General features: G+C 41.6%; 2 protein-coding genes across 4 annotated transcripts; one reads left to right on the plus strand and one right to left on the minus strand.

Annotated features, from left to right (window-relative positions):
• Positions 1-995: 995 nt before the first annotated feature.
• On the minus strand, positions 996-13,031 carry iqce (IQ motif containing E). 3 transcript variants are annotated; one of them, XM_085409376.1, is made up of 21 exons: positions 9,175-13,031; positions 8,928-8,969; positions 8,712-8,757; positions 8,472-8,621; positions 7,938-8,039; positions 7,638-7,708; positions 7,334-7,447; positions 7,171-7,221; positions 7,007-7,077; positions 6,840-6,912; positions 6,713-6,753; positions 6,427-6,578; positions 5,729-5,784; positions 5,403-5,632; positions 5,137-5,244; positions 4,602-4,869; positions 4,384-4,470; positions 3,767-3,894; positions 3,586-3,668; positions 1,993-2,091; positions 996-1,864 (listed from the first exon to the last, which is right to left on the minus strand). In XM_085409376.1, the coding sequence occupies exons 1-21, from the start codon at positions 9,244-9,246 to the stop codon at positions 1,767-1,769; spliced, it is 2,142 nt and encodes a 713-aa protein (XP_085265502.1). In that variant the 5' UTR covers positions 9,247-13,031; the 3' UTR covers positions 996-1,766. The 3 variants fall into 3 exon arrangements, with proteins under 3 accessions (XP_085265502.1, XP_085265505.1, XP_085265503.1); XM_085409379.1 differs by having other exon boundaries at positions 8,472-8,584; positions 9,175-9,203; XM_085409377.1 differs by lacking the exon at positions 7,171-7,221.
• A 696-nt stretch (positions 13,032-13,727) lies between these two features.
• LOC146667711 (fascin-like) lies at positions 13,728-21,773 on the plus strand. Its single transcript, XM_085409380.1, has 5 exons — positions 13,728-14,699; positions 18,926-19,082; positions 19,204-19,325; positions 19,573-19,743; positions 20,500-21,773. Exons 1-5 carry the CDS (start codon positions 13,877-13,879, stop codon positions 20,703-20,705), a joined length of 1,479 nt encoding a protein of 492 aa, XP_085265506.1. The 5' UTR covers positions 13,728-13,876; the 3' UTR covers positions 20,706-21,773.
• Positions 21,774-25,840: the final 4,067 nt, after the last annotated feature.

The raw sequence follows: 25,840 nt of genomic DNA on the forward strand, positions 1-25,840 counted from the left end.
AAGCCTCCCCCTGGTGTTGAAGTGGTGGAAGTACACATTAGACGTTTTATCCTCCACAATGGTGAAGATTATTTTAGAAAGCCTATATGACTACGACACAGGTGGAAAGCAACACAATGGGTCTTTCACTAGAAATTGTTTTAAATGTTTTCCTGGAATATTTCCAAATTTGAAAAAAAAAAATCAGAAAAACAGTCCCAAACAATATTAATGTCTCCTACCAATAATAAATATAAATAAATATGATATCAGAGGTTGAGGGTTGCAGACTCAGGGGATGCACATCTTCAGTGTTGAGGGTGATTTTTTATTACATTATAATAAATACATAGAAATTATATTTTCACTTGTACTTTTAACACTGGGCTAATTTCAAATACATACATTTTGAAATAAAATCCTATATTTCACTGGTTGTTCTCTGTGTTTTCCCCAGAGGCACCCCTTTTGTTCTCAGACTTATTCTCTACATGAGAAGAGATCCATGAACAACATTATGGAGTAATGACACTTAACTCTGTCACTATTCTGAGGAGTTTTAGTAAAGAGTTTCTCTTTTGTTTCAGCTAAAACTCTTGATCATGATACTGTTGGGAGGTTTTTGTACAATCCTCAGTGCCAGAGCAGGTCTGGAGCTGTGCAGTTCTAAAGTCAGCAGAGTGTTGGTGATTTTTTTTCTCACTACACCTCAATCAGCTTTTGTTGTGGTTCCTATTACAGCACAACACTCAGCCATCTCTTTAAAACTACACATTATTCACAAAGGTTTGTAAAGACAGACGGCATGGCTATGTGCTTGATTTTATACACAGTGGAACTGATATTAGCTGACTTCAAACATTAAGAAGTGTATGGACACAAAGGGTGTAACAACAAAAAAAAAATAGGGGGTACATGCTACTTCTCTCAGAAGTGTTTGGGAAAATAAGCACAAAATGTAAGTACAGGTAATAGTTTCTGGGAAGGACCACATGAGACTGGAGATTTTATTAGAAAAACATTTTATTTACTGTATCAGAAATTAAGTTACACTGATCATGTGGAGACAAATGCACTCGATCATTGATTTTATTGACTCATTTGTCTGTTTTAAAGCACAAGTATTATTGGCATTAGACACAGTCCCTGTGTATCCTCCCCTGCTCTCACCGTTTCAGTATTGCAGCAGCCTGATCTATAACTTATTCACAGTTTGGCTCAATAGTGCATCAGTTAAGAGCTTTCCCTCAACCACACCGCAGACTCAGCTATAACGAACTAAGCATGCAAAATATATTAGTGTGCTGACTTTCATGTATTACCAAATAAGGCATGTGCAAATGTGATTTTATGGATTATTACAGCCTGATGAAGCCAGATGAATTTAAAGTGATGCCTGCTAGGTTAGCAGAAATAAATGCATTTATTACTGTAATTTCAATTTGAATTCCCATGCAGCAGGCAAAAAGAAGCAAAAATAAATCTGACTAATTAAACAGAGATATTTGGCTCAAGAATAACACACTCAACAAAAATGGGCTGTTCGTTTTATGTTCTTGTCTGATTAAAGAAAAAAAAAAAAACATCTCATAACCTTACATCAACACTGAGACACGTTCTGAGAATATTCCTGTTATTGGCATTGGCATGGGAGCAGCTCGTGTTACACAGTGAATATTGTCATTGATATTACAAACATTATTGGAACAGCCCAGCTTTTATTTGCAGCTTCAGTAAGAAGTTAAACTTCTTAGTAACTATACTCAGTAACTATACTTAGTGACTACTCAGCTTCTCGATGGGCGTGACGGAGACACGATGATGTCATCAGAATCATCAGAATAGAAAGCGGCGTCTTCATCGATGTCACGAGACTCGCTCTGGGCTGCAGGAGACATACAGCACGCATGTTTATAGGTGTGTGGACGCACTCCTCTATAATTACCTTTAACACTTACATTTAAGAACAAAGGCCATGAAAGAAATAAACACTTGCTGTGACCTCTGTCTGACCTTTTGTGAGTGTCTTCCTGGAGGCAGAGATGTTAGACGCAGGCCGGGTATTTTTCTTTACACCTTCCTCTTCACCATCATCACTGAGAGATGCAGCATCTTATTAACAGAACAGCAAAGAGTAATTAATGCCATTCAGCCACACCCTCAGAGACACATGTACAGATGCTATAGTGCTAACAGCATGCATTTAAATATGGACCAGTTCTGCTCTCGTGGCATTGACTAAACTTTTCAACAAATAAAACCCTGTCTGTAGGAATCTAGAACAGCTCAGCGAGGGAGTTCATGTTGCTCATGATAGGCCTTTCACCACATTATTAAAAACATCAAATGAAGATGGTAAAAAACAGCTTCACTGGAGGCTGTCCTTTACAACTTATAAAATATAACTACAATGTAACCAGTGAAGCATGACACAATACGACACACTGTAAAGCTCCATAAGAAAGCACGTGTTCTCAGATCGAAAAGAAGCTGGAACGATGCAGGTTAAACTCTCTCAGTGAAGCCCACAAGGTATCAAATGCAGAGGCATCCTTGTAAGATTATAGGGGGGAAAATGCTGACATCACTACTTTGCTCTATGCACAAGCATGCTGTGACATGCTCAATACTCTGGGACATGGCGGGGAAAGTAATGGGGGAGTCAGTTAGGGCAGACAGATGTGAAGGCAGGACTCCTGAAACAGAAACAGCTTCGCACAATGTTCTCAGAGAACTCCTAACTTTCTTGCTTAGGAAGGATTGAGGATAATTCACAGAGCGGTTCAGTCACATGGAAAGTTCCATGCTCATTCGATCTGTTCATAATTAATCACTGTCATCATCTGATTTCCTATTTTGGCATTTAACAGGAAAAAATGGTTCTACTTCGGCGCTGAAATGAACTGCATCACAGCATGACACAGTCAAATCCCTGCAATCGTTTGTGTGATGGCTCTGCTGATGGGAAGCTGCGACAGACCTGAGTCATTGCGGATGTTGCGATCGCTTGACGTGAGCGCATTAAATATAATTCTGTAAAGTTTAATTAACATTGAATTACTTGCAGAGAGTTTGGGGGATATTTTTCCAAACTCTTTTTTTCTTCTTGTCATTTGCGCCTCTGTTTAAACAGTTAAGCTCCTAAACAGTCTTTTTTACTCCTAGTAAAGTAGAGGCAGTAGTGGTGTGAAGGTCTGCTGAGTGCCCTCTTAAGTCTTTATTTTATTTGAGGCAGACGGTGCCCTCGCTGGTGCTGAGCAGACAGGGACAATAGAATTACATTACTGCTCCAGCGAAATCCATCAATACTCAAAGCAGTGCCGGGGGGAAGGAATCATAAGTGATTTGGAACCTGAGAGCAGGGAGGTGCATACATCAGTGAATATGAAGTCTGAGCACTGAGCAGTTACAGTGTAGCACGAAGGCACTGAATACATTTGTACAGCGTGTTGGGGTGCATCAACCCCTATCCCTGAACTGAAGATGGATGGAGAGCGAGAGCTGTGACTTTTTTTGGTTTTTTGCTGTGTTCTGATGAATATTTTGATAGTTTGCTGTGGATGTGTTTGCATAGAAACAATTTTTAAAAGATGGCGAGAACCTCACCTTTTTTGCTGGGTGGGTGTGGTAATGCACTTCCTCTTGGTGCCAGCGTGGGAAAATTGTTTTCCATTAAAGAAGGCACAGACCTAACACACAAACGCAAACAAGCAATTGTGGATTTTTTTCTTTGGTTTGACTGTTTGTTTGTTGTTTTGGTTTTTAATTCAGTGCATAAATGAGTCACCTTTCTTGTGCAAGACTACATCGAGCCAGATGTCCCCTGCACGCCGACTGTATCATCGTCAAGGCATCATCATCCAGCGTGTCACCAACGGAGGAAGCTTCATCGCTGAAGTTTGAGGATTTTTCAACCTGGAAACAGCAAAAAAGGGGGAAGAGATAAGAAAGCTTCAGCAGGGACAAAAGCTTACAGCCAACCCACCAGAAAATGTTTTTTAGAGCCACCTAGTGGTTATTTGTGTTAGCTGCAACGCTGACTCTGGCTTATTAAGGACATCATGATCTCTAGTAGGATTGTTGGAAGTACATCAGCACACAAGTAATTTCTGGTTTAATCAATTTTTCCCCTTTTGTTTGGGTTTGAAGGGAAAAAAAGAAAGAAAAACAAAATTACATTTAAGTCCTTCATTGCTGAAAATACTTCACACACCTGCTGATCATTACCCAGCATTAGAAAAACAAAATCAGCACTCGTTATGCTCAAATTAACCTTAACACGAGACATGAGTCTTCAAGTATCCATGAAAAGTAGCATTTATTGTTTTTATTAGTACACTGTTCTCGATGCTTTACAAGTACGGCTTGATATGAGTGCATCGCATGGAAGCGTGTGGGTAAAACCTGATTCAGTGCATCTTCCGGTAGCTCCTTCAGCTGCGAGTCTCTGAAGAGGTGGCCTCTTAAAGCTGACTGCAGCATCACCGTGTCCTTAAAAGAGAATGCAGAGGACGGATATGGACAGAAAGAGAAATCTGGGCCAGTGTCTAGACATTTTTTTTTTTTTACATAACATTTCTATCAGATATTAATAACTTCCTTTGCATAAGCGTGTTACATACCCTGTTTCTGTGCTCCCTCCAGCATATCTGAATGTCTAATGCTGCTTTCTCCATTTCTTCTTTCTCTCCGTCATCTGTGACTGATTCCTCACCTCCCTCTGCCTCCTCTTTGCTCCCCGTGTCCCTCTCCTCTCCCTCTCTCACACCTGTGCTGCCCTGAGTCTCCTCTGCCAATGTGGGAGGAAGAGAGGAAAGCTCAGCCTGTGCAAGTTTACTGTTTTCCTCCTCCAGAGTTTGGATCCGAGTTCGCAACTGTTTCAACTCCTGTCTGGGAAACACAAAACACACGCGTGCAAAGCAGTAAATAAACACAACTTTGCATGAAAAGCAAACTCCACCTGCAAATCATCATAATTATTAGTATTAGTATTATTATTACATATTTATCTATTACTTAAGACTTAAAATGGAATTACACTTGGCTTTTAACTTAAAACTACAATGATCAATTTTATGAACAATGCAAATTGAAGAAAAGTGTGGACACACTGAATCACACCCATGTCAAACACCAAATGCAGGAGTGAAAGTGTACTTATGCTGCCGTCTCTCTTCATCGTGTAGTTTTTTCTGTTCAGCTTTCCACTGTTTTGTCGCTTTCTCAAGTTTTTCTCTTTCAGCCTTCAGCTGTTTCAGTTCATCACTGGAACCACAGACAACACAGATTAAGTATAGAGAACAACAGCTGCTGTTACGGATGTAATAATGTGGTAGGTTCACATCATTCATTTATTAGACTTTTACATTTAGAAGTAGTGTTTTGTTTTTTAACTGAGCAGTCTCAGGCTGCTCGTCACTCACTCTCTACTTGACAGCAACTCTTCAAGTGCCATTTTCTCCTCCTCCAATTGGCTCAAGCGTTCCCTCAACTCCGAAACCTCCTCCCTTTCATCAGTGAGCGTTCCCCCGGAGACCACTGCCTCTGTTGCCATGGTAAACGCCAGACTCTCAGTGAGTGTGGTCTGGACTTCCTTATCCAATAGGATGGCGCTCTTTGGTGACTGGGCGTGTCTTTTGCTGTCTTCCAGCCTCTGACAGGAGGAGAGAGTCTGTTAGCTGCGAGCTTAGAAACAGAGGCAGGCAACTGCTCGTGTTTACATGAACAACTGGTTACGGCTTCCTCTCACCTTCTCCACCTCCAACAGCCGTCTCAACAGTCTCTGTTTACTCCACTCTCTGTAATCTGGGACACATCATTACACTATTTTCAGTAACATTACAGCACACAGCAGAAAACTGTAACCACTTTATGACCATCCTCTTGATCTCCAGGATTTTCACTTGTGACCAAAGTGCATTTAGTCTCCTTGTGTGTTTAATTGGAGGCACAGCATTTTGTTTTAGTTGTGGCTTAAAAACTACAACTTTTGAGTCTTCTGGAAGCTGCCTGCATCCATGACCACAAGGACTTTTTGCCCCTTTCGCCCAACAGCACAGATGTAAAGACTAATACCAATTCCTTTGTTTCCTTTGTCTTTGCATTGCACTTAATGTTAGCTGGAATGTAATCAGTAATGGCAACCTACGTAGATCATAAAGAAAAACTGTATTAACCAATTAGGATTTAAAAACAATACAATTGTTTTATAGCAGCGAGCTTTACTAGGAGACAGGAAGGCATGTTTCTAGTACAAGCTCCTTTAACGGGACCCTAAATCAACATATAGAACACACTGGTTCCAGTATCATTGGTTTTTTACTCCTCCCGGTTTTATACATATGTACATACTGTATGTAAAATATACAGCGAGTTGTAGGCGTTTTACACTGATATCTGACTCTTGCTGGTTTTTTCAGCACTATGTTGTGGCGTGTGAGAAAAGACCTTTGGCTCCTCCAGCAGGACTGTCGGTGTTGAGTTCTTCTCTGAGTGCCACGTTCTCTTGTTGAAGCTGCTCCAGGTTCTCAGTCAGACGGTGAACTGTGGAGCTCAAAGCTTTTTGCTGCCTCTGGGAGCATTTGCTCTCGGCTCGACAGCTGCAACAGAGCAGGTAAGGAAGTCTCAATGCCAGAAACATACTCGTTTATTCGTTAACCTTTTATAATGATGACGACGGAGATCCGTGATTCTCCTGAACTCGGCTACACTCAGACACGTGTGTGTCAGTCACCTTTTCTCAGCTGCTTCTAGAAGCATCCTCAGTCTCTGGATCTAAAAGGAAAGGCAAACAGACCCACTTTACTGAACTCCTTTACACACCACCAAACTCACAGTGGGCAAAGTGGGACTGATTTTACCTCCTCAAAGTATGATTTGACTCGAATCTTCAGTTCTTCCAGGTTGGTGGCCCTCAGCTCACTTTGCAGTTTACTGAACAAGCAAAAAAATAAATAAATCACATGAGCATCATTCTGTTTTACACAGAAACCAAACATACAGAGACAAAGTTGGAGGACGGCATTACCTCAGGGCGTTTTCTTTCTCTCTGCACTGCTGCTCCAGCTTTAGGATCCTCTGCCTCAGTCCATTGATAACCTTGACAAAGAGGATCAGCTTTTCTTGTTATAAACACATCCTAAAAATTACATTTATTCCCGGCATGTTCACTAACCCACTGGATATACTCACCACGCTCCCTTCTCTTTTCCTATCTACCAAACTACGCGTATATTCAGATCCCTACAGGAAAAACATTGCACAGTTGGGGTTTTTTCTTTTTCCATCATTTTAGTTTCTTTGACAAAAAAACGACACACGAAAAAATAAAAAACAAATAATTTTCTATTCTTACCTTAGTGGGATCCAACAGTGATTCTATCTGTTTCTCTCTCTTGGCATTGTCTTCCTCCAGGCGTCGTATTTTGGCTTTCATTTGCTGGTTGTCAGATTTCTGCTCATGAAGGCTCTGCAGAGAACAGCACCAGTGACTACTCAAACATATAATAAGTGCATAAGGATTTACATTTTAAAGAAGCCTGACTAAATTAAAGAGGAAGAATTTTTGAGAAGAAGAACAAAAACGAGATGGAAAAGTCACTACACCGATGTGCAGGCATGCATGTCTTGTTTTAACGTGTGATTGTGTTACTCCTTACCTTCTTGAGGTGAATGATCTCATCGTACATGTCCTCCTTCTTCATGAAATCACTTGTAACTAAAGTCAAACCTGCAAATGATGGGAGAAGGTAAATGATTTCACAAAGAAGACAACACATGCTTGGCTTTGTAAGTCGTGAAAAACAACACTGACTGCACTAATATCACATCATACTCCCTTCACAGCCAGTATTTTTCCTTTTTTTAAGCGTCTCCTGTTCAGCACAAAAACCTGACCTTCAGCTCTGTCTCCCTCTTCGCTCCATTTCTAAGTCTGATACACAAACGCGTTCTCTCACCGTTGGAAGCAGAGTGGAGATGTTTGGATTTCCTCGTGCTCAGGGTCTGCATGAGGAGCTCTGGTGTGGCGTCACATTCTGATCTCAGAGTTTGAGACACATCTGAAAAAGAGAAACAGACAGAGGCTACTTGTCAACATGCTTCGGTTTCCTGATTCATTTGGCAGATTTCTATTGTTTTTAATAACGCAGTGTTAGATGCCTGTGCCATGCTTGTTTTTAAGCCTAGATGATGTGCTAATAAACATTAAAAAGAAGTTTGGCTTACACAAACTGTTCCAACACGAGTCAATACTGCATCTGACTCATGCCTTTTCACACTTTTCGAGGACGCGCTGCAGAGCATGAATAATGCATTTAAGTTCAGATATGTGACGAAATCACTGAAAACCTATATTTCCCTTTACCTCCTTGTTTTTGCTGTACAGCCTTCCATAAACTGTTTCATTTCAAGCAAGCAGATAAACCCATTCACTGTTAATGTATTTATGTAGGCACCATTCACAGAGCTTGTTGTGCCTTCATGACACCTACCAAGGCCGTTGCTGAGGGAAGTAAGGCGAGCTGGGCCAGTCTCCCCGGGAGTGTCCAATCTGGTGTCCCCCAGAGAGGCCCTTGGTAGTCTCCAAGCACCCACTGCTGCTCTCCTGTGATTCACATTCAGACTGGTGAGGTATGGAGACCCTACAAATACAAAAGCAAACATAACTTTCAAGGTGGGTTTTCCTACAGAGTCTGAAAATACTACCTACAGTGCAGCCGAACAGGACTCACCTGGAGAAGGAGGAGGCTTGCCAGAAGAGACTTTCTTTTTCGTTTTCTGATAGAGGACAAACACGAAGGGGGCAAAGCAGATGACAGGAGTATTTATGAAACTGGTTTCATGCGGAAGAGCACGTCGAAAGCAAAGGAAATGTCCCAGCCATAAAAACAAAGACATAACAATGTGTTCATGTGGCACAGATTAGATTCACGAGTCCATTTGTTTACCTTTACTGGAACATCAGCAGGGAGCGAGAAGCCATCCTCAACCTAGGAGGCGTAAGACACCCATACTAAGACAGAAATCCCCTCTGATTGAGAAGTCAAAAGTGCTGAAAACAACTGCCATAAACTACCATGGCTTTAAATTATAGAACCTTATAGGCTTTTAATAAGCAATTCCAACAAGAACCACTGTAAAGTCAGTTTTAAGTAAACAGCTGTATCTTTAACCCAGCCAGATCAGAACACTCACCAGCTCCTCGTAGTCTTCATCTGTTTGGACATCACTCGCCTGAAAAGACGTCTTAGCATTGGCACTGAACATCGCTAGTAAATAAATGTTATGTTAGGTTGGAAAACTCGACTTTTTCCACTTCTAATTCGGTCATCTTTTCCCAACTCCCAAATCTCACTTCACGTCGCCTCCTCTCTTGCTAAGAAATACACAGAGGGGGCAACAAAAGAGACGCTAGCTATGCTACAACTGGGAATTTACGTGTTTTGGGACAGCTAACTTTCCTTAATAATAAGCAGTTCATACGGTAACGTGGGCTGTAGAGCATAGCTTCCTTAAAACTGTTAAAATGCTGCTGTCTTTCGGTACAGAGGTTACTGATTTCCCATCGGCGTCGCAGATTGAGTCGTCTAGCAACCAGGCTGCCGTTAACCAGCGATGTCAAATTACCAAGAAAGAATCCGAGCGGTGCCGGAACTGTATGAGGACGTCTTCAAAATAAAAACGTAAACGCGTGACAGGCGAAAGTAAACGTGACGCGTGATGCTTATCTTAATTTAATGGTAGTTTATGAAATAATGTGTTTTAAGTTGGCAAACTACGCTTCGATTTCAAGCGAAGGGCAACGCATTTCTTTAAACAAGAAACTTATTTTGAAAATATTGGCCGGTTGTACCCGTTAGCTCTGTTTACCTTGATAGAGCACAGCCCAGGTAGTGTTTTGCCCGCTGCTCTCGGAGTGGTGCTACAAGGAGGGGCTGAAAGTGGGTTCTTCTTCCCAGAATCATTCAGGTCCGTGGGACACATACAGCCCAATTTGATCCTATCTGGGGTGGACCAAAAAAACCTCCATAATTTACAAAACAGATGATTAACAGATGGAAGTGTGTTAGTTTTTACTTGTGCATTACAGCTTACACCGCTGTAATACATCATAGTGGATATACAAAGGCGCAAAACATTCACGTGCGTTTTAAAACTAAAGAGTAACAATGTTTTTAATCCTTTACGATCTAAAAAACTTGAGATATCCAATATAACATTATTATCGACTTCTATTATCACTTTGCAAAGCCATTCAGTTGCCCAGATATGACCATTCTGAAGTCCAGTTGTTTGAACCCATTCTTGGTTCCATATAGCATGAGTCAAGGGGATGAGGATGTAAAAGTAACCTTTGAGCTCAGTTTGAAAAAGTCAGAAAAACTAATAAGAGGAGTTCAAAGAATAACTGACAGAACCTAATAGTCCTATTGCCTTATAGAAGACACAGGGGTGTTGTCCTAACATCAAACATGTATCAGCCTCTCTGATGCTGAGTAAGTTTGGCTTGTTCAGAATATTTGCCTGAATTGAAAAAAACCTGATCAAATCTTTCTCTTTTGTATGTCCACTGTCAGGAGTTGAGTTTTGTCATTCCTCAAATTCTCCTCTTTGCTGCAAACTCTGCAGCGAGCTGAGTGGCCATGTTCCTGTATCATTTTCTCATACTGTTTACACAGGTGCTGGACCCCCAGTGCCACACAACCAGGCAGACCAGCATATTTTTGTTCAGGGAGAGCAAAGTCATTGTAACCCATTTAATCGTACAGCTGTCCCTTTTTTCTTAGAGAGCTTCACCAGTCTGTATCTTTAGAATAAAACCAGTCACCTATTTTGCTCATATACAGAGAGATGATAATGGTATAATTAAAATTCATTTCAATTTTATTTATGTAACAGAAAAACGCAACAGCAGTCATCGTAAGGCATTTTATATTGAAAGGTAGATACCCTGCAATAATACAAAAAATACAATAACACAATGATACAGAGAAAACAATCAGATGACTCACTTTGAACATGAACGTGGCAACAGTGGTTTCTTCCCCTTTAACAGGAAGAGACCTCCGGCAGAACCAGGCTCAGGGAGGGGCAGATGTCTGCTGAATAACTTGACTTCATCACATAGTTTATAATAAAATAAAGACTTCCCACAAACCATCCACGATGTCTTTTCATTTTGGTCAACACCTACTAAAGCTGGACCCTATCCCCGCTGTCACAGGGCAAAGGGGACATATTCTAGACAAGTATGGTCCAATTTACCATTGGACTGTGGGAGAAAACTAGATTATCAGGGGAAACCATCCAAAGGTCACACAGAAACGACCCCTACCAGTGAGATGAATTCAAACCCAGTGACTTCTTGCTTTGAAGCAAGAGTCCTAACCACTGGACCACCATGATGCCCGGTGTCCTCAAACAATGATCTTAAATATCAAAGTTTCCCTTTGGAGTCTCTCCTTCTCAAGAGAGAATTTCTGTTTTTATCCAGATAAAGGGATGAAAGGAAAACTCCCTGATAGAAAACCTTTCTGCCTGTGAATGATGTAATTGTACCTTTGTAGCACCATCTAGACTGATAGTTGTCAATCATTTTGCTTCTCAGCTGTTGTTTTATGAGATCTTTTAGTCTATTTCATTTTGTCATTTAACTTGATTCAGTGCTTCCGCCAGTAATCAGGCCGGGCTCTGGCTAGTGGAATTGAAATTTAACCCCGGTCATTCATGATTTAATAGGGGCAAGTAGGTTTGGTTCATTTTCTCTTTAAAAAATTAAATAATAATTATAAAATATTGTGTTAATCTTGATTATCGTTTTCTGATATTAACATTTGTTTGATGATCTGACACGTGATTAAATGGGAAGGGGGTGAACGCAGCACTGTAAGCCCCGTGAATGCTTCACGGGGCTTACAGTGCTTCACATTACTTGAGTAGTAAATACTGTATCATTTGAGCAAGCTGAGTTATACTTCATTACACTTTCTCACCACGAGCTATCTAAAATACAGGCAACCAGGCATTATACTTCAAAAGTATACACAACTCAGTGTTCATTACCAAGACTCAAGGACTTTACCGTTAGGTAATGAAAAACATCCAGACTCTCCTTAACTTGATGAATTTGCTTTTTTTTCTTTCCGAGATTCTTGTCCTTGCTGCTTTTCTCCAAAAAGCCAGATGGGGGCGATGTAGTCCCAGCTGTAAGATATCCTCTCCCCCAGATATCCCACCTCCGCACTAACTTTGCAGGCTGTGTCCCAGCACAGGTTTCATGTCCTGCACAACCTCCCGCTTCAAACTATATGCACAAGCTCATATAAAATCCGTACTTTTCATGGTTTGCTTATCCTACATGTTCATTTCATTGGACAATGTTGTTGGTGGGGCAAATCTGGGATTCCTTTCCTCTCTTGCTACCCCTTCTCTTTGTTTTGGGTATATCGTGCTACTCGTTTTAGCGATTTATAACCAATTATCTAATTATTTTATAAGCCATAACTAATGATAAATAAAGATCCAAGCATGGGATGCAAAAGTAGTGCCATCAAAATGCTCATCTTGACCAGATCAATCAATCAACCAATCAAAAACCTCCGTTTGTTTTACAGTTATCAAAGATCAAAAGCTTAAAGTGAAAAGTTGTCAAAGATTTTCCTGATTTTTATCAGGTTACTGACTCAGCAGCACACCAATTTTTCATGCAGCAAATTTGCAAGCCACTAATCTCCCTAAATTAAAACCAAGTAACTGAAAATGTATGCATACAAAGTGAACTGTTCATGAACTATCCCGTCTTTCAACTACATCCTCGAATTACATTAGGAATTAAGGTTTTTAGCTCTGCAGGCAAAGCTGCTGTGAGAAAACTTCACTGGCTTATAGCTATGAGGAAGATAACTTTGCGGTACAAAATCAAAACACCATTACCATAATCAATTATATGTTCAACTACTGGAAAAGAAAAGAAGAAGAAAAGAGAAAAGCTTCATTTAGCTTCTCATGGAGCTTTTTATACCTCAGAAAGCTCTCCTGGGGTTGTGGGCGTGAGGAAAGGATAAGCACCCGCCGTTCTCTCTCTCTTTCTCTCTCAGAGTATAGGTGGATGTGTAGACAGGAGTTATGACAAAGCACGGGGGAGAAGGACGGAAGGGCTGATCAGACTACAGGATGGAAAATGGGTGGAATTTCAATGAAGGGAAACAACTGAGTAAATTCGCACTTTTGTCTCTGATCTCTCCGATGTTCATGTGTGAAAACACAATGTTTGCATTGTTCCACACTCAGTAGCTTTTGTTTGGTAATTTTTTTTCAGCACAGATTTTGTGAAAACTACAGGGGGAAGAGAACATTAAACTACAAACTACCCCACATCAGATTCAGAGGGGACATTTGACTCATAAGAGATCCCAGCACATGGCCTTCTGTATGCTGACATTGTCAGAAAATGGCCTTTTTCTGCCTCTTTCCAGCACAAACATACCAAATCTGTTAGGTGGTGAATCCACAGAGTTCTCCAGGAGCAATGGAAAAGTTAGTGCTGATGGTGTGGATGATACTGGTTATATGTGTGGGGCTATGTGAAGATCAGTGCAGGGGTGGAGTGGTTTGTCAAAATTGCAGTCATCTCCCTCCAGCTCCTCTGCCTGTATCTGGGGCGTGTACTGCCTTGGAAAAAAAAACAACTCACAAGCTTGCAACTCCTGCAGCTCCAGCGAGCCAGTCCGGATTTTTACCCAGTTAGGGGACACTGATCACTATCAGCACCATCAGCAGCAGCTCTCTCTCTCCTTCAAACACCCCCACAGTCTTTCTCCCTCCCTCTGTCCGTCTGTCTATCCCTCTCTATAAGACCAGCATCTCCTTTCTTTGCTCCTCTTGTCAAGCTGCAATCATGTCCTCAAACGGCGCCGACGGGGACCTGCTGCAGATCCCTCTGGGCCTCATCAACAGCGAGGGCAAGTATCTGACTGCGGAAACATTCGGCTTCAAAATCAACGCCTCGGCCAGCAGCCTGAAGAAGAAGCAGACGTGGACCCTGGAGCAGACAGGGGAAGACGACAGCGCCGTGTTCCTCCTGTCCCACCTGGGCCGCTACCTCGCCACGGACAAAGACGGCAACGTTACCGCGGACAGCGAAACCCGCGAGCGGGACTGCCGCTTCGTCATAACGGTGCACGAGGACGGGCGGTGGTCGTTGCAGTCCGAGCCCTACGGCCGCTTCCTCGGCGGCAGCGAGGACCGGATCACCTGCTTTGCGCAGACCGCCTCGCCGGCGGAGAGATGGAGCATGCACCTGGCCGTGCACCCGCAGGTCAACCTCTACAGCTTCGCCCGCAAGCGCTTCGCCCACCTGAGCGCCCGGCAGGAGGTGTCAATAGATCGGGATGTCCCCTGGGGGGTCGACTCGCTTGTGACCCTGGTGTACCGCGATCAGCGCTACCACCTCGAGACTTCTGACAACCGGTTTTTGCGCAACGACGGCAACCTGTCCACCGCAACGGACAAGGATACCGGCTACATGCTCGAGTTCCACTCCGGGAAAGTGGCATTCCGCGACTGTAACGGTCGCTACCTGGCCCCCGTAGGCCCCACCGGCACTATGAAGTCTGGGAGGAGCACCCGGGTGGGAAAGGATGAACAGTTCGGCCTGGAGCGCAGCCACGCGCAGGTCGTGCTGACTGCAGGCAACGAGAGAAACGTCTCCACAAGGCAAGGTGAGGCTGTACAGCTGCACTGACCCAAGAGACACCAAGTAAAAGAAATGCAGTTTCACCGTGAGGTCACCGCATAGCTGGACACAGCAGGAGGCAGCTGTTGCGTGTCTGCATGAAAAAGTAGAGCAGAATTAGAGACCCCCGTTAGCTCATTTTCCTCCCACACCATGTGTTTTTCATTATCGCCCCCCTCCCCTCCGCTCTTTTTTTGTAGTTGTTGGGGGGCGGGGGGCAGTCCCTGCCAGTTTAACATTTTTCCTGCAGTAATTCTACCCCTGCTCTGTGGTTGCTGGCCCCGGGTCAGCTTCAGTCTGCAGCTGTGCATCGTTCTTTATCTCAGAACAGACAGAAAACGAGGGCAGATTTGCTTTGGAGACAATGGGAAAATGGTGGAGAGGCAGAGAACGCGGGCCACAAAGAGCGAGGTGTGCCTTACACAGGTCTTTATCCCACATGCAACCTCATTGTCTCGTTGCCTCCCGGTCTCTAATTGATTCTGTGCACAACATTAGCGGGGATTTATCAGTGTGTGAGTGAGTGTGAGACAGACAGAGAGCATACCAAGGGAAATAGAGGATGGTTTGCTTGAATGAGGTCAGTGTATGTAAGGCAGTGACTTGTGACCTAAATTGTGACCATAATTAAAAGGCTGATGGAAAGCAGGACCAGGGGACTTGGACTTACAATTCATCACAATTTCCTTTCTTTGTTAAAGAAATAACAGTGCTGCTGCATTTGTACAAACCACTAATGGTTCAGTGGGCTCAATATGGGCATTGCACAAGCATTTTGTTAACTGGCAGCTTGGGTGTCAGTAATGAGGACAGAGACATTTTTACTCTCTCAACTCTTCCAAGGTGGACTGGTTTTATGTAATGTGAGGCTGAGTCCAGTTTCGTGTCTTTGTAAGAAATCTACTGGTCAAATCTTTTTGCTCTTTGTCTGGAACCATTTTCCCTATCAATAGATGTGTTAAACTCGCGCTAAATTCATATTCAAACATATTAACACGTTTCTTCTTCTGGTATTCAAAATATGTTGTCTCGATGTGGGTTGCAGAGATGATGGGGCTCTGCCATTTCACCACATCCCAAAGGTGCTCTACTGGATGACTGTGGAGGCTATTTGAGTACAGTGAATTTGTTTCCATGTACCGGTTTAAGATGATTTAAGCTTTGTGACGTGGTGTGGTATGCTGCGGCCACAAAGGGATGGACATGGTCAGCGACAATACTCAGGTAGGCTATGGTGTTCAAACAATGGTCAGTTGGTACTGAGGGGCCCAAAGTATGACAAGAAAATATCCACCACACCATTACACCACCAGCCTGAGCCAGTAATATACAGTAAAATAGATCCATGTTTTCATGTTGTTTATATCAAATCCTGAACCAATTATCCAAATGTTGCAGCAGAAATTGAAACTCAACAGAGTAAGAAAAGCTTTTTCCAGTCTTTTGTTGTCCAGGTTTGGTAAGCTTCTGTAAATTGTAGCCTCAGTTTCCTGTTCTTAGCTGACAAGACTGGCACTCAGTGAGATCTTCTATGCTGTACAGTCCAGAGGTTGCCTTCCTGTTGCTGTCCTATCAGCTTGAAGCAGTCTGACCATTCTTCTCTGAACTCTGACATCAACAAGGCATTTTTGCCTAGAGAACTGCTGTTTCTCTGTAATTTATCTTCTCTGTAAACTGTTACTTGAATCACATCTCTTCTCCATTTTCATGCTTGGTGGTCTTAAGGACATTTATTGTCTTTTGCATTTTTAGTTTTAAACCATCTTCACTGTGTTGAGTGGAATATAGCCAAATTTGTCAAAGAATGTTTTTTTTACTTATTTTTTTTAATTGTGGTGTCAATTCATTAAATCAGCCTAAAATGGCTAAGTTACAGAAATCCATCCACCTTAGTCCCTTTGGACAAAAATGTCCACATTGAAACCCATTATAAACGCTATTTTTCACGCCAGAAAAATTACGGTCAAAGGGATTGTCAGGTTTCCAGCTTAGGTTTCGTTTTGGACTACAGGCCTTAGAGTTGTAATTTTTTTATTTGTCCACCGGGTGGCGCCCTTGCTTCACATTTGACCTCTGCTGGAAAACAGCGGGCTGCTTGGACAGACCTGCCGGAAATGAAGCCTCATTTCCGGCGTGCAGCAGCGGCTTCGCCCGCTGATCGGGCGGGACCATTTTTTGGTCCCTAGGACCATGAGAGGGTGCATTTTTTTTTTTAGTCAACAGGAAATGACGTATTTGTTGTCACGTGGTATCGGACGTGTGGGCTGGAAAAAGCAGTCCCCGGTGATCGTGCCCCGGTGATCGTCGCGACTTACCCCGGCAACATGCACTTATTTCGGCCTAGAGGAGGAGCATTTGCCGCCTGGAGACCATTTTCTGGTCCTGAAAAAAAAAAAAAAAAGGCGATCGAAATGACTGTTTGTGCCAATCTTTAGTCCATCTAAAGGCCTAATTATAATAACAATCAAATATTACTTCAAATGTTTTTTTGGGAAAATATTTAGTTTTTTAGTTTTTTTTTAGTTTTTTTGTAATTTAAAGGGTTAAAACAACGAAAATATAATTAAAACTTTATATGAATATTTCAGGGAGAAGTAGTTTTAAAAGACTGACCAATTTAAAGTGAAAAAAAAATTAATATTTAATATTTTTATTGCACTTTTTGGGGAATTGTCCTTAGGCATGCATTTTTTAATGTGCTCCTGCAAAAAAAATAATGGCAGGTCAAAATGAATTTTGGTGCCAATCTTTGACCCATCTAAAGGCCTAATTATAATAACAATCAAATATTACTTCAAATGTTTTTTTTGGAAAATATTTAGTTTTTTGTTTTTTGGGGCTAAAAAAACAGGGCGCTCATGTAATACAACTGGGATTTAAAGGGTTAAAACAACGAAAATATAATTAAAACTTTATATGAATATTTCAGGGAGAAGTAGTTTTAAAAGACTGACCAATTTAAAGTGGAAAAAAATATTAATACATAAGATTTTTATTGCACTTTTTGGGGAATGGACATTTATGTCCATTAGGGACCAAGGTGGATGTCTTTTTTAGGGATCCCCAAGGGTTAAACTTAATATCCAAATACATTAAATCTGATCACGGTCTCACTAACATCTCCTCATATGTAAGAACACGATTCCCTCTATGGAGGGATATGGTGGAATACCAGTCCCTTCATGTAATTGTTCATTACAAGGTTGGTGGATTTGTTCTGAGCAACCATGTCATGATTTATGTAAAATACATTGCAGTTGAATTTTTAAAATGCAATTTTATGTGCCATTTAGTTCCATTATATTGTAGGATGCAAAACTGGCAACTCACACCAAAAAAGCTTAGACAAATATCATTACAGCACATGTATTTAATTCATGATTTGATTTATGGGTGAACTCTTTCTTGTTTTGATGAACTCACAATTATTTTTCAGCTCTACAATTTAGCTCATTGTTTTGGTTTTAGTCTCAGAGCCTATATTTGCAGATGGCTGCCTTTTTAAAAACAATTAATTCACTTTAATATAGTTGTCCAGTAAAAAACAAAGAAAAAGGGAGAAAAAAACAGCAGATTGGGGGTGAACTCAAGTAGCTATTTCCCCTTGCAGATGAAGTGAAACGAATTACAGCTTAAAGTGGGGAACATTTAAGGGGCACTTGTCATTTGACCTCAAACATGGCTCCAACTCAGTGGTCATCCCCCTGATCAGCAGCAGACAATTCTGCATGGAGCAGCTGACTGGATCAGCTCTGGATCAAGGCGTGTTAACATATGGCTATGTAACACACACATTTGTTTTTACACAGCACTTGATTTGAATGGTTTGCTTTTGAGTTTCAAATCTTTAGCATATAGTTGGAGTGTACGTGTTTTGAGTCAGCAGGCTGACAAATGGATCATAAGCAGAGATGTTCTCGACACATTAGAATTCTAACTGATCAATGAAACATTTAATGATGAGGAAAAACTTTCTACTTTATCGTTACTCTGCTCAAATGACCACATCTACTTCTTCTTCTTTTATCTAGTCCCATTCAGGACTGGTGAATCCACTGAATGGGTGCAGTAAGGCCCAGATCTTTGTGAGTTTGAGACATCCTCTGGCTTTAAGAGTCTCTCGGGAGAAAGTTCATAAATTTAAGGGTTTGAAAGTTTCAGACATCCAGAGACAAGAAGGAAAGCTGACAGCAGTCTGCCCCACTTTTCTAGGCATGGATTTGTCAGCCAATCAGGATGAGGAAGGGGACCAGGAAGTCTTTCAGCTGGAGATGAGCCGTGAGGACAGGAAGTGTGCTTTCAGGACCGCTGCTGGAAAATACTGGACACTCACAGCTACCGGAGGACTGCAGTGCACTGCCTCCACCAAGTAACAACACACATACGCACACACCATATAATGTTGAATGTTGGTTAACACCCATTTTATTTCATGCATAACCAACATTCAGTGGAATAACTGGCTTGTTTATTGTGTGGGTGTGTTTCAGGTCTGCCAACAGTTACTTTGAATTGGAGTGGCGTGACGGCCGTGTGTGTATCCGTGCAGCCAATGGCAAGTATGTGACTGCTAAGAAGAACGGGCAGCTGGCTGCTACCATTGACAGCGCAGGTCAGCCATGCTCCTTACATTCCCAAATACAACGTTTTCACCAAAAAAAAGCTTTGATGCACATATCAACATATTAAATGTGATATGTGTGAAAAAAAGATGTTATGGTTCAGCATTGATGGTGCCTGCGCAGATGTTCGAGTTACCTATGCCACGTCCTCTAATGCCCCCATATACCCGCGTAAGGTGCTTTTATGAAACAAGCCACAGAGTAGTTTGGTCCAACCTTAATCTTTTTTCACTTCAGGGGAGGCCGAACAGTTCCTGATGAAGCTCATCAACCGTCCAATCATCGTCCTCCGCGGGGAGCACGGGTTCATCGGGGCTCGAAAAGCTGGAACGGCAACCCTAGACTCCAACCGAGCATCCTACGATGTTTTTCAGCTGGAGTTCCACAATGGTGCTTACTCCTTCAAAGGTGGGTAACTGTTTGAATAGAACAATAAAATTGTGTGTCACTTAGATGCAATGTGTTGTTTTGGCAGGTCATACTGTTTTTTTCTTACTAGAAGTCACAGAACGTGACTTATGTGAGACTAGTTAATGCATTTGAATACTTTCCAGGGAGCCGGGTCTAATGTGGATAACAAGAAATGTGCAGTTATATTTAGTGTTTTGTCATAGATATACTTAATATAACTGAAGCTACCTACACAACACAGCAGTTGTGCTAGAATGAGACAAAGAAGCTGACTGAAACCTCTGTAGCAAAAGAGCCTGTATCAGATTCAGATCGTTCAATAAACAATGCTTCTATTTTCTTGTCTCGTGGCTTTGATTTGATTTTCTAATGAATGTGGTGATGTTTGCCATGGTGTTTAAAATAGTGTTCTCCACAACCCAACCCTCTTCAACCCCACCCTGCTTAAGGGAAAGTCAATATTTAAGCATCTAATGGGAAAGCCATTATAGCTGTATGGATCACTCACCCGGGGCCATCTCCCATTTGAACCATCATACTCAGGCTTGACAGGGAGCCAGTATGATGCATTATTTTTCATCTTGTATTGTATTGTTGGCCAGCAAATTCTGATCCCAAAGTATTTTAAACATTTAAATAAAATTATGTCACATATCTTTTCCTTGAATTCCTAAACTAAATTGATAAAATTGATATACTTATATATGTGTACTGTGTGTCTGCGGAGCCTCATTAAGTGTGTTGTTTGTCCAGACTCCCAGGGGAAGTACTGGTGTTTTGGAGATGGCACAGCCATTGTGTGCGGCGACTCATCGCCTGTCCAGTTCCTGCTCGAGTTCTGTGACCTCAACAAGATGGCCATTCGTACTCTGAGGGGGAAGTATCTCAAAGGGGATCACGCTGGAGGGCTCAAGGCGAGTGCAGACTCCCTGGAGAGCGCCACCCTCTGGGAATATTGAGAAAGCACAGCTGGACTTCTCCACTATGCTTCAAACTAGAGGTAGTTAGTGTAGGTAGCAGTTCTTTCTTTCTTTTGCATATGTGTGCGTGCCTGTGTGCGTGTGCGCAGTTCTGAATTTGTTTGGATGGGTGGCGGAAAAATGACGCTGACGAGAGGAACCAAGGTGCTAAAGGTGTTTTGTTTTTGTTGTTTTTTAAAAATTTCTCAGTAATGATCTCATCTTACTGGTCTTTGTACTGGAGGCTTGGATTTACAACGACTTGCTGTTAACTGAATGCATTGTAGTGTGATTGCACAGTATTTGTTTCACTCCCAGTTAAACTTTACACATGCCGTACCTGATAACCGTCAGGACAGTTATTGTTATAAGTTGTGCCTATCTGTGGTAACTACTGGTGTAAATGAACGTGTTGAATACTATAACCCATAACTCGCAGTATCTAACCTTCTCCTGCTAATTGTCCTGCTGCCTCTATACGCTGCTTACATCTCCTATTCTCGTTCAAAGTGTAACGCATAATGCTCATCAGATGAAGGAATGTTACTGATTTACACGCGTCTGCTGTAAATACTGCTCTTTTTTTGTCACTCAATTATTGAAACCATAGCAACCATGGGAAACACAGAGCCAGGGGCTGGCAGATGTGTCTTTTTTTGCCTGTACACTCTTGGTGAATAAAATAAAAACAGTTTGAAAGGAGCTTCGAAACTCACTCACGGAGTGAAGGAGTCGCCTTAGCACAATAATGACACACAACGCACTCAAACGCACACAAATGCATATAAATAAAAATGCATTAATTCCAGCTGTTCTAACACAGCGCCCAAAAATGAGCACAATATTACAGCGTCCTTTTTGAACTACGTTAAAAGCACATGTTTGTGGTGATGAAGTGCCCGCCTTGGATTGTGTGCTGCTGCTGCTGCTGCTGCTGCTGGTGTGTAAACACAATGGTGGAGTCATCTCTCTGGCTGTGCCTTTCATAGAGTACTCTGTCTTTTCCCTTTCATGCTCGTACATTTCAATCAAGTGAAAAGTCCAATAAAGTTTACCTTCTCAACAGTGGATCGTCTTGTTTTTCTCTTGGTTGATTTTACTTGAAAGGGTTAGCTCCACAAAGAGAGGGCATTTGTGGGTTTGAGGGATTATTTCTAAAGATTCACACTAACTTCCATCTACATGTTCATCTGCTTCCATCTACAGCCAATTAGAGTGTTACAGAAACTGATATGACATTCATTTATTTTATGTGGGGCAAACTGATGTAGGCCAAAATATCTTTATTCCTTGCTTGTTTGGGCAGGACTATACACCATGAGAACTCCTATAATAACTTTTTCAATGCAACACTAAATTCTTTAATGGCAGTTTAAATTGTTGGTTGTATGTGACCCTGATAAGGATAAGCGGAAGAGGATTGATGGGAACAATAACTGTAGAAACAGGGACAGTATAAAAGTTATAAGTGGTGAACCTTGATGAAAGGGTTAGTGATATCTCCTTATGAAGCCTTGGGCACAAATCACTTTTCAGAGTTATTTAAACTGGATGTGATGTGTGAAACCACACGCTTCCTCACTGCCTGACGACCTTTCAATCCAAAGTTCTTACAATGTGCTTACAATAACTTGTAAGTTATTCAGTGTTAAGCTTGCACCTGCGATTTCTTGCTGCCAGAGCAGCTGTCTTGCCTAATCACTCACTTCCTTGTTCTGGTTTTTATAGGATCATTTCAGTCATATTCCAATCATGATGATTGTGTGCAGTGACAAGACATTTTATAAGGTGTATATAGCCAGCCCTTGGCTCTGCTGCTGCAAAATGGTAGTGTGCTTACAATTTCATTTTGAGCATGCTCAAAGTACAGCCTCACAAGTTCCCTGCCTCTGGTCTAATCTTGCCCGTAATATAACTGAATTGATCCCATAAAAACAAGTCCGAAAAAGGAAGTGAGAGCAATATTGCAGATCACATGATTAGGTAAGATAGCTACTCTGGGAGCAAGAAGTCATCCTGCCCCTTTACAGGAATCCGCTTGATAGATGTAACTTTAAAACTGAACAGCTCGAGTCGAGAGATGACAGCTTGAACAAAATGCACATAGTGAAAAAGATAAACCTGATAATACTTAATAATGCTGTTTTTATTGTTATTAAATTGTGCATATGGATCAATAACAGGGCTCAGCTGATCTGTCTGTGCAACAACTGAGCTCAGCATTTGGGTCACATGTTTCTTCATGTTACACCTAAACAGAAAAGAAGGTGGACCTACATTATTATTCTTTTCATAGATTTTTTCCTCCAACCATCTTGTTCTGATGAGGCTATTTAGCAAATGCTGTTGTGTGTGGGAGAAGGAAGACAGAGCCTGCATCACGTCCCCCTGAGAGTGCACTGAGCCAAAACGGTAGAGGAGAAAGCCAGCCGAGCTCAAGAACGAGGTAACCTACTCCACTTTCTCTCTTCTGCAGACCAAATCTCAACTCTTGAACGCTATAATGGGTGCAAAACTTACGTGTTTGAATACACGCAAAAGCAGACGAACGATCATCCTTTATCTTTCACTGCAGGGTCTCTGCGTGTTGCCATGGCAACAAGTAATGCAGGAGCGAGGCTTTAGGAAGATGACTGTTGAAAGATGGAACACACATTGCTGAATAATCCCAGCAAACCTTGTAATAACCAAAACAGAACCGCCCTGTGTAACTACAAACACAGTTTCTGACACACTCACATGAGGACTGTGGAAATTAAAAGCCTGAGTGCTTATTAAATGGATTGGAGCGTCCACTGTGCTCAAGGTAATATGATAACCTCCCATGCCTTTTTCAGTCTGTGTGCATAAAGTCTTTAAGAGAAAGCACATGTCGGGTTTGAGCCAAATCCTCCTGCCAGAAAAAAGCTCACATGGCACTGGAGCGGAGGGACAGAGCAATGAACAGAAGTGAAGACAAAGCAGGAATGAGGTTTTCTTTCTCCTGGGCAATAAACATGATAAAGAAACTCTTCAAAGTGAAATGGGACAGCGTTTTACCATCCTGAGAAAACTGTAAGAACAGTTGTTTTTTTATTTTATTTTTATATATATATATATATATATTCTTTTTTTAGGATAAATTATGTAATGTGTCTATAGTCATACCAGTGGGAGAACTCTTGAGTAACATGCTAATACTAGAATGTACCACACTCACAATGACAGTGTTCTCATACACTATGTCTAGCAGCAGTGTCCCTTTATGCAAACTCATAAAAGGACGTTAAATCTTTTATGATTCTTGAAGTAAAAAACCATAACCATAATAAAATACACACTCACTCATGTTCATGTCTTAATGAGGACATCTAAGTGACATAATGCCTTCCCCAGCCTCTTACCCTAACCATCAAAAATGAATGCCTAACCCTAACCCTTAGCCTAAATCTAACTATAACCTAATTGTAACCCTGACACTAAAACCACAGTTTGAGCCTCAAACATGCCTTCAAACTCGTGGGGAGAGGTGACTGTTGGTCCCCACATGTACAGTAGCATTGCAATTTTCTGTCCTCACAAGGATGTCTAAACATGTACACATATATCAGAGAACTGCAGCAGATGCTAGTGTTTTGAAGAAGCCCACAGTTGACACACTTCAGAATCATCTAAACTGCATGAAAACGTTTTCTTTTAATGTGCCTCTCTGACTGAGACAGGACAGACTTTGTTTAAGGGTAAGCTACTGTAAGATATGAAGCCGATTTCATTATTTATACCCATGATTCCTGTGTAACATATCGATGACTCTTTGCTGTTACTTCTGCACAGATCACATACTTGCAACAGCAGCAACTTCCCAGTTTTTAATTGCAACTCCAACTGTCTCAATGCTTTTTTAATGTGTCTACTGCTGCCATCTAGTGTACATCATTTAAAAATGCTTTAAACCTGATTTTCACTTTATCACCAAAGTATATGGGCACTTCTGTTATTCCTAGCTTAAACTATATCCTTAATTAATATTATTAATTAAGATAAATGATTATTATAACTGTGCATTAAGGCAAATATTGCCCTGGCAACATTTATATTTATATTTATATTTTAGGTGAGTATGTGGAGCAGTATTCTGGTGCATTGTCTCACAATCCAAAGGTCCTGGGTTCATATCCATCACCTGGCTGCAGCCTTTCTGTGAGGAATTATGTTAATTGGTGATTTAAAATTTCCCATAGGTGTGAATGGTTGTGTGTTTCTATGTCTTAGCCCTATGACAGACTGGTGACCTGTTCAGAGTCTACCCAGTGTCTCAGCCCACGGCAGCTGGGATAGGCTCCAGCTCCTTCCCACAGCCCTGACTTAAATAAGCAGAAGAAAATGGATAGACAGAAGGGTAATAAGTGTTTCCAGCTTTCTGGAATATGTTTCAGTGAAGCCATTGCTGATTTCAATCTGAAAATGTTTTAATGCACAAAAGCCAAGTGTGTAAAAGAAATTTCACACTACTTTTTTTTGTTGTTCTAAATTGTTGTATTACCGGTAATTTGTGTTTCACACCTCGCAGCTACCATATGGATTTACCCAGATTCTGGAATGACCCAAAGCACTTAGAACCCCCCCTTAAAGCTGCAACCACTTATACGAGAGTTCCAGCAGGCCTCAGGTCAGTTTCAAGGTTGGCTTGTTCTGTTTTTACAGTTTGTTCCCATCTTATTTGCTCCTTTATATTACTGCATACACTTCTTCAAGGGTACAGATAAGAGAAGCAAATGCACTCACCCAAATACACGCGCACAATGACAAGCTATCACAGTACCTATTTACCAAGTGATAGCCACGTCCCGCCAGACAGAGTTGGTCAGCGAGACACAGAGAATTTAGTTCTGTACTTCGTGCAGGGGCGTAATTTCCAGGGGGAGTTAGGGGGGTTATGACCCCCCAATAAAATTATGAATTATCTTGCATAAATAGGCTGTTGATTTTCTTTACTCATTTCAGTTATTACCAGCAGAATAGTTGCATGTTTAATCATCTGTGAATTTACCCAGATTTTTTTATTTATTTAGACAGAGATCTTGACCCCCCAATGTTCAGCAATGTTCAGCAATGTTACGCCCATGACTTCGTGACAGTAATTACACGCTTCATAA

The sequence above is a fragment of the Rhamphochromis longiceps genome, linkage group LG6 (genome assembly GCF_057381845.1).
Source record: "Rhamphochromis longiceps isolate RC_006_pf linkage group LG6, R_longiceps_female_GT1.1, whole genome shotgun sequence".
NCBI lineage: Eukaryota > Metazoa > Chordata > Actinopteri > Cichliformes > Cichlidae > Rhamphochromis > Rhamphochromis longiceps.

What these genes read in the sequence shown, in the direction of transcription:
- iqce (XM_085409376.1), bottom strand. Translation starts at nt 9,246, where the DNA reads ATGTTCAGTGCCAATGCTAAGACGTCTTTTCAGGCGAGTGATGTCCAA. An exon ending in TCAAATCATACTTTGAGGAG is followed by an intron (nt 6,754 to 6,839) that starts GTAAAATCAGTC and finishes CTTTCCTTTTAG; the next exon opens with ATCCAGAGACTGAGGATGCT. An exon ending in GAGTTGCTGTCAAGTAGAGA is followed by an intron (nt 5,245 to 5,402) that starts GTGAGTGACGAG and finishes CTGTGGTTCCAG; the next exon opens with TGATGAACTGAAACAGCTGA.
- LOC146667711 (XM_085409380.1), top strand. Translation starts at nt 13,877, where the DNA reads ATGTCCTCAAACGGCGCCGACGGGGACCTGCTGCAGATCCCTCTGGGC. An exon ending in AAACGTCTCCACAAGGCAAG is followed by an intron (nt 14,700 to 18,925) that starts GTGAGGCTGTAC and finishes CCACTTTTCTAG; the next exon opens with GCATGGATTTGTCAGCCAAT. An exon ending in CAGTGCACTGCCTCCACCAA is followed by an intron (nt 19,083 to 19,203) that starts GTAACAACACAC and finishes GGTGTGTTTCAG; the next exon opens with GTCTGCCAACAGTTACTTTG.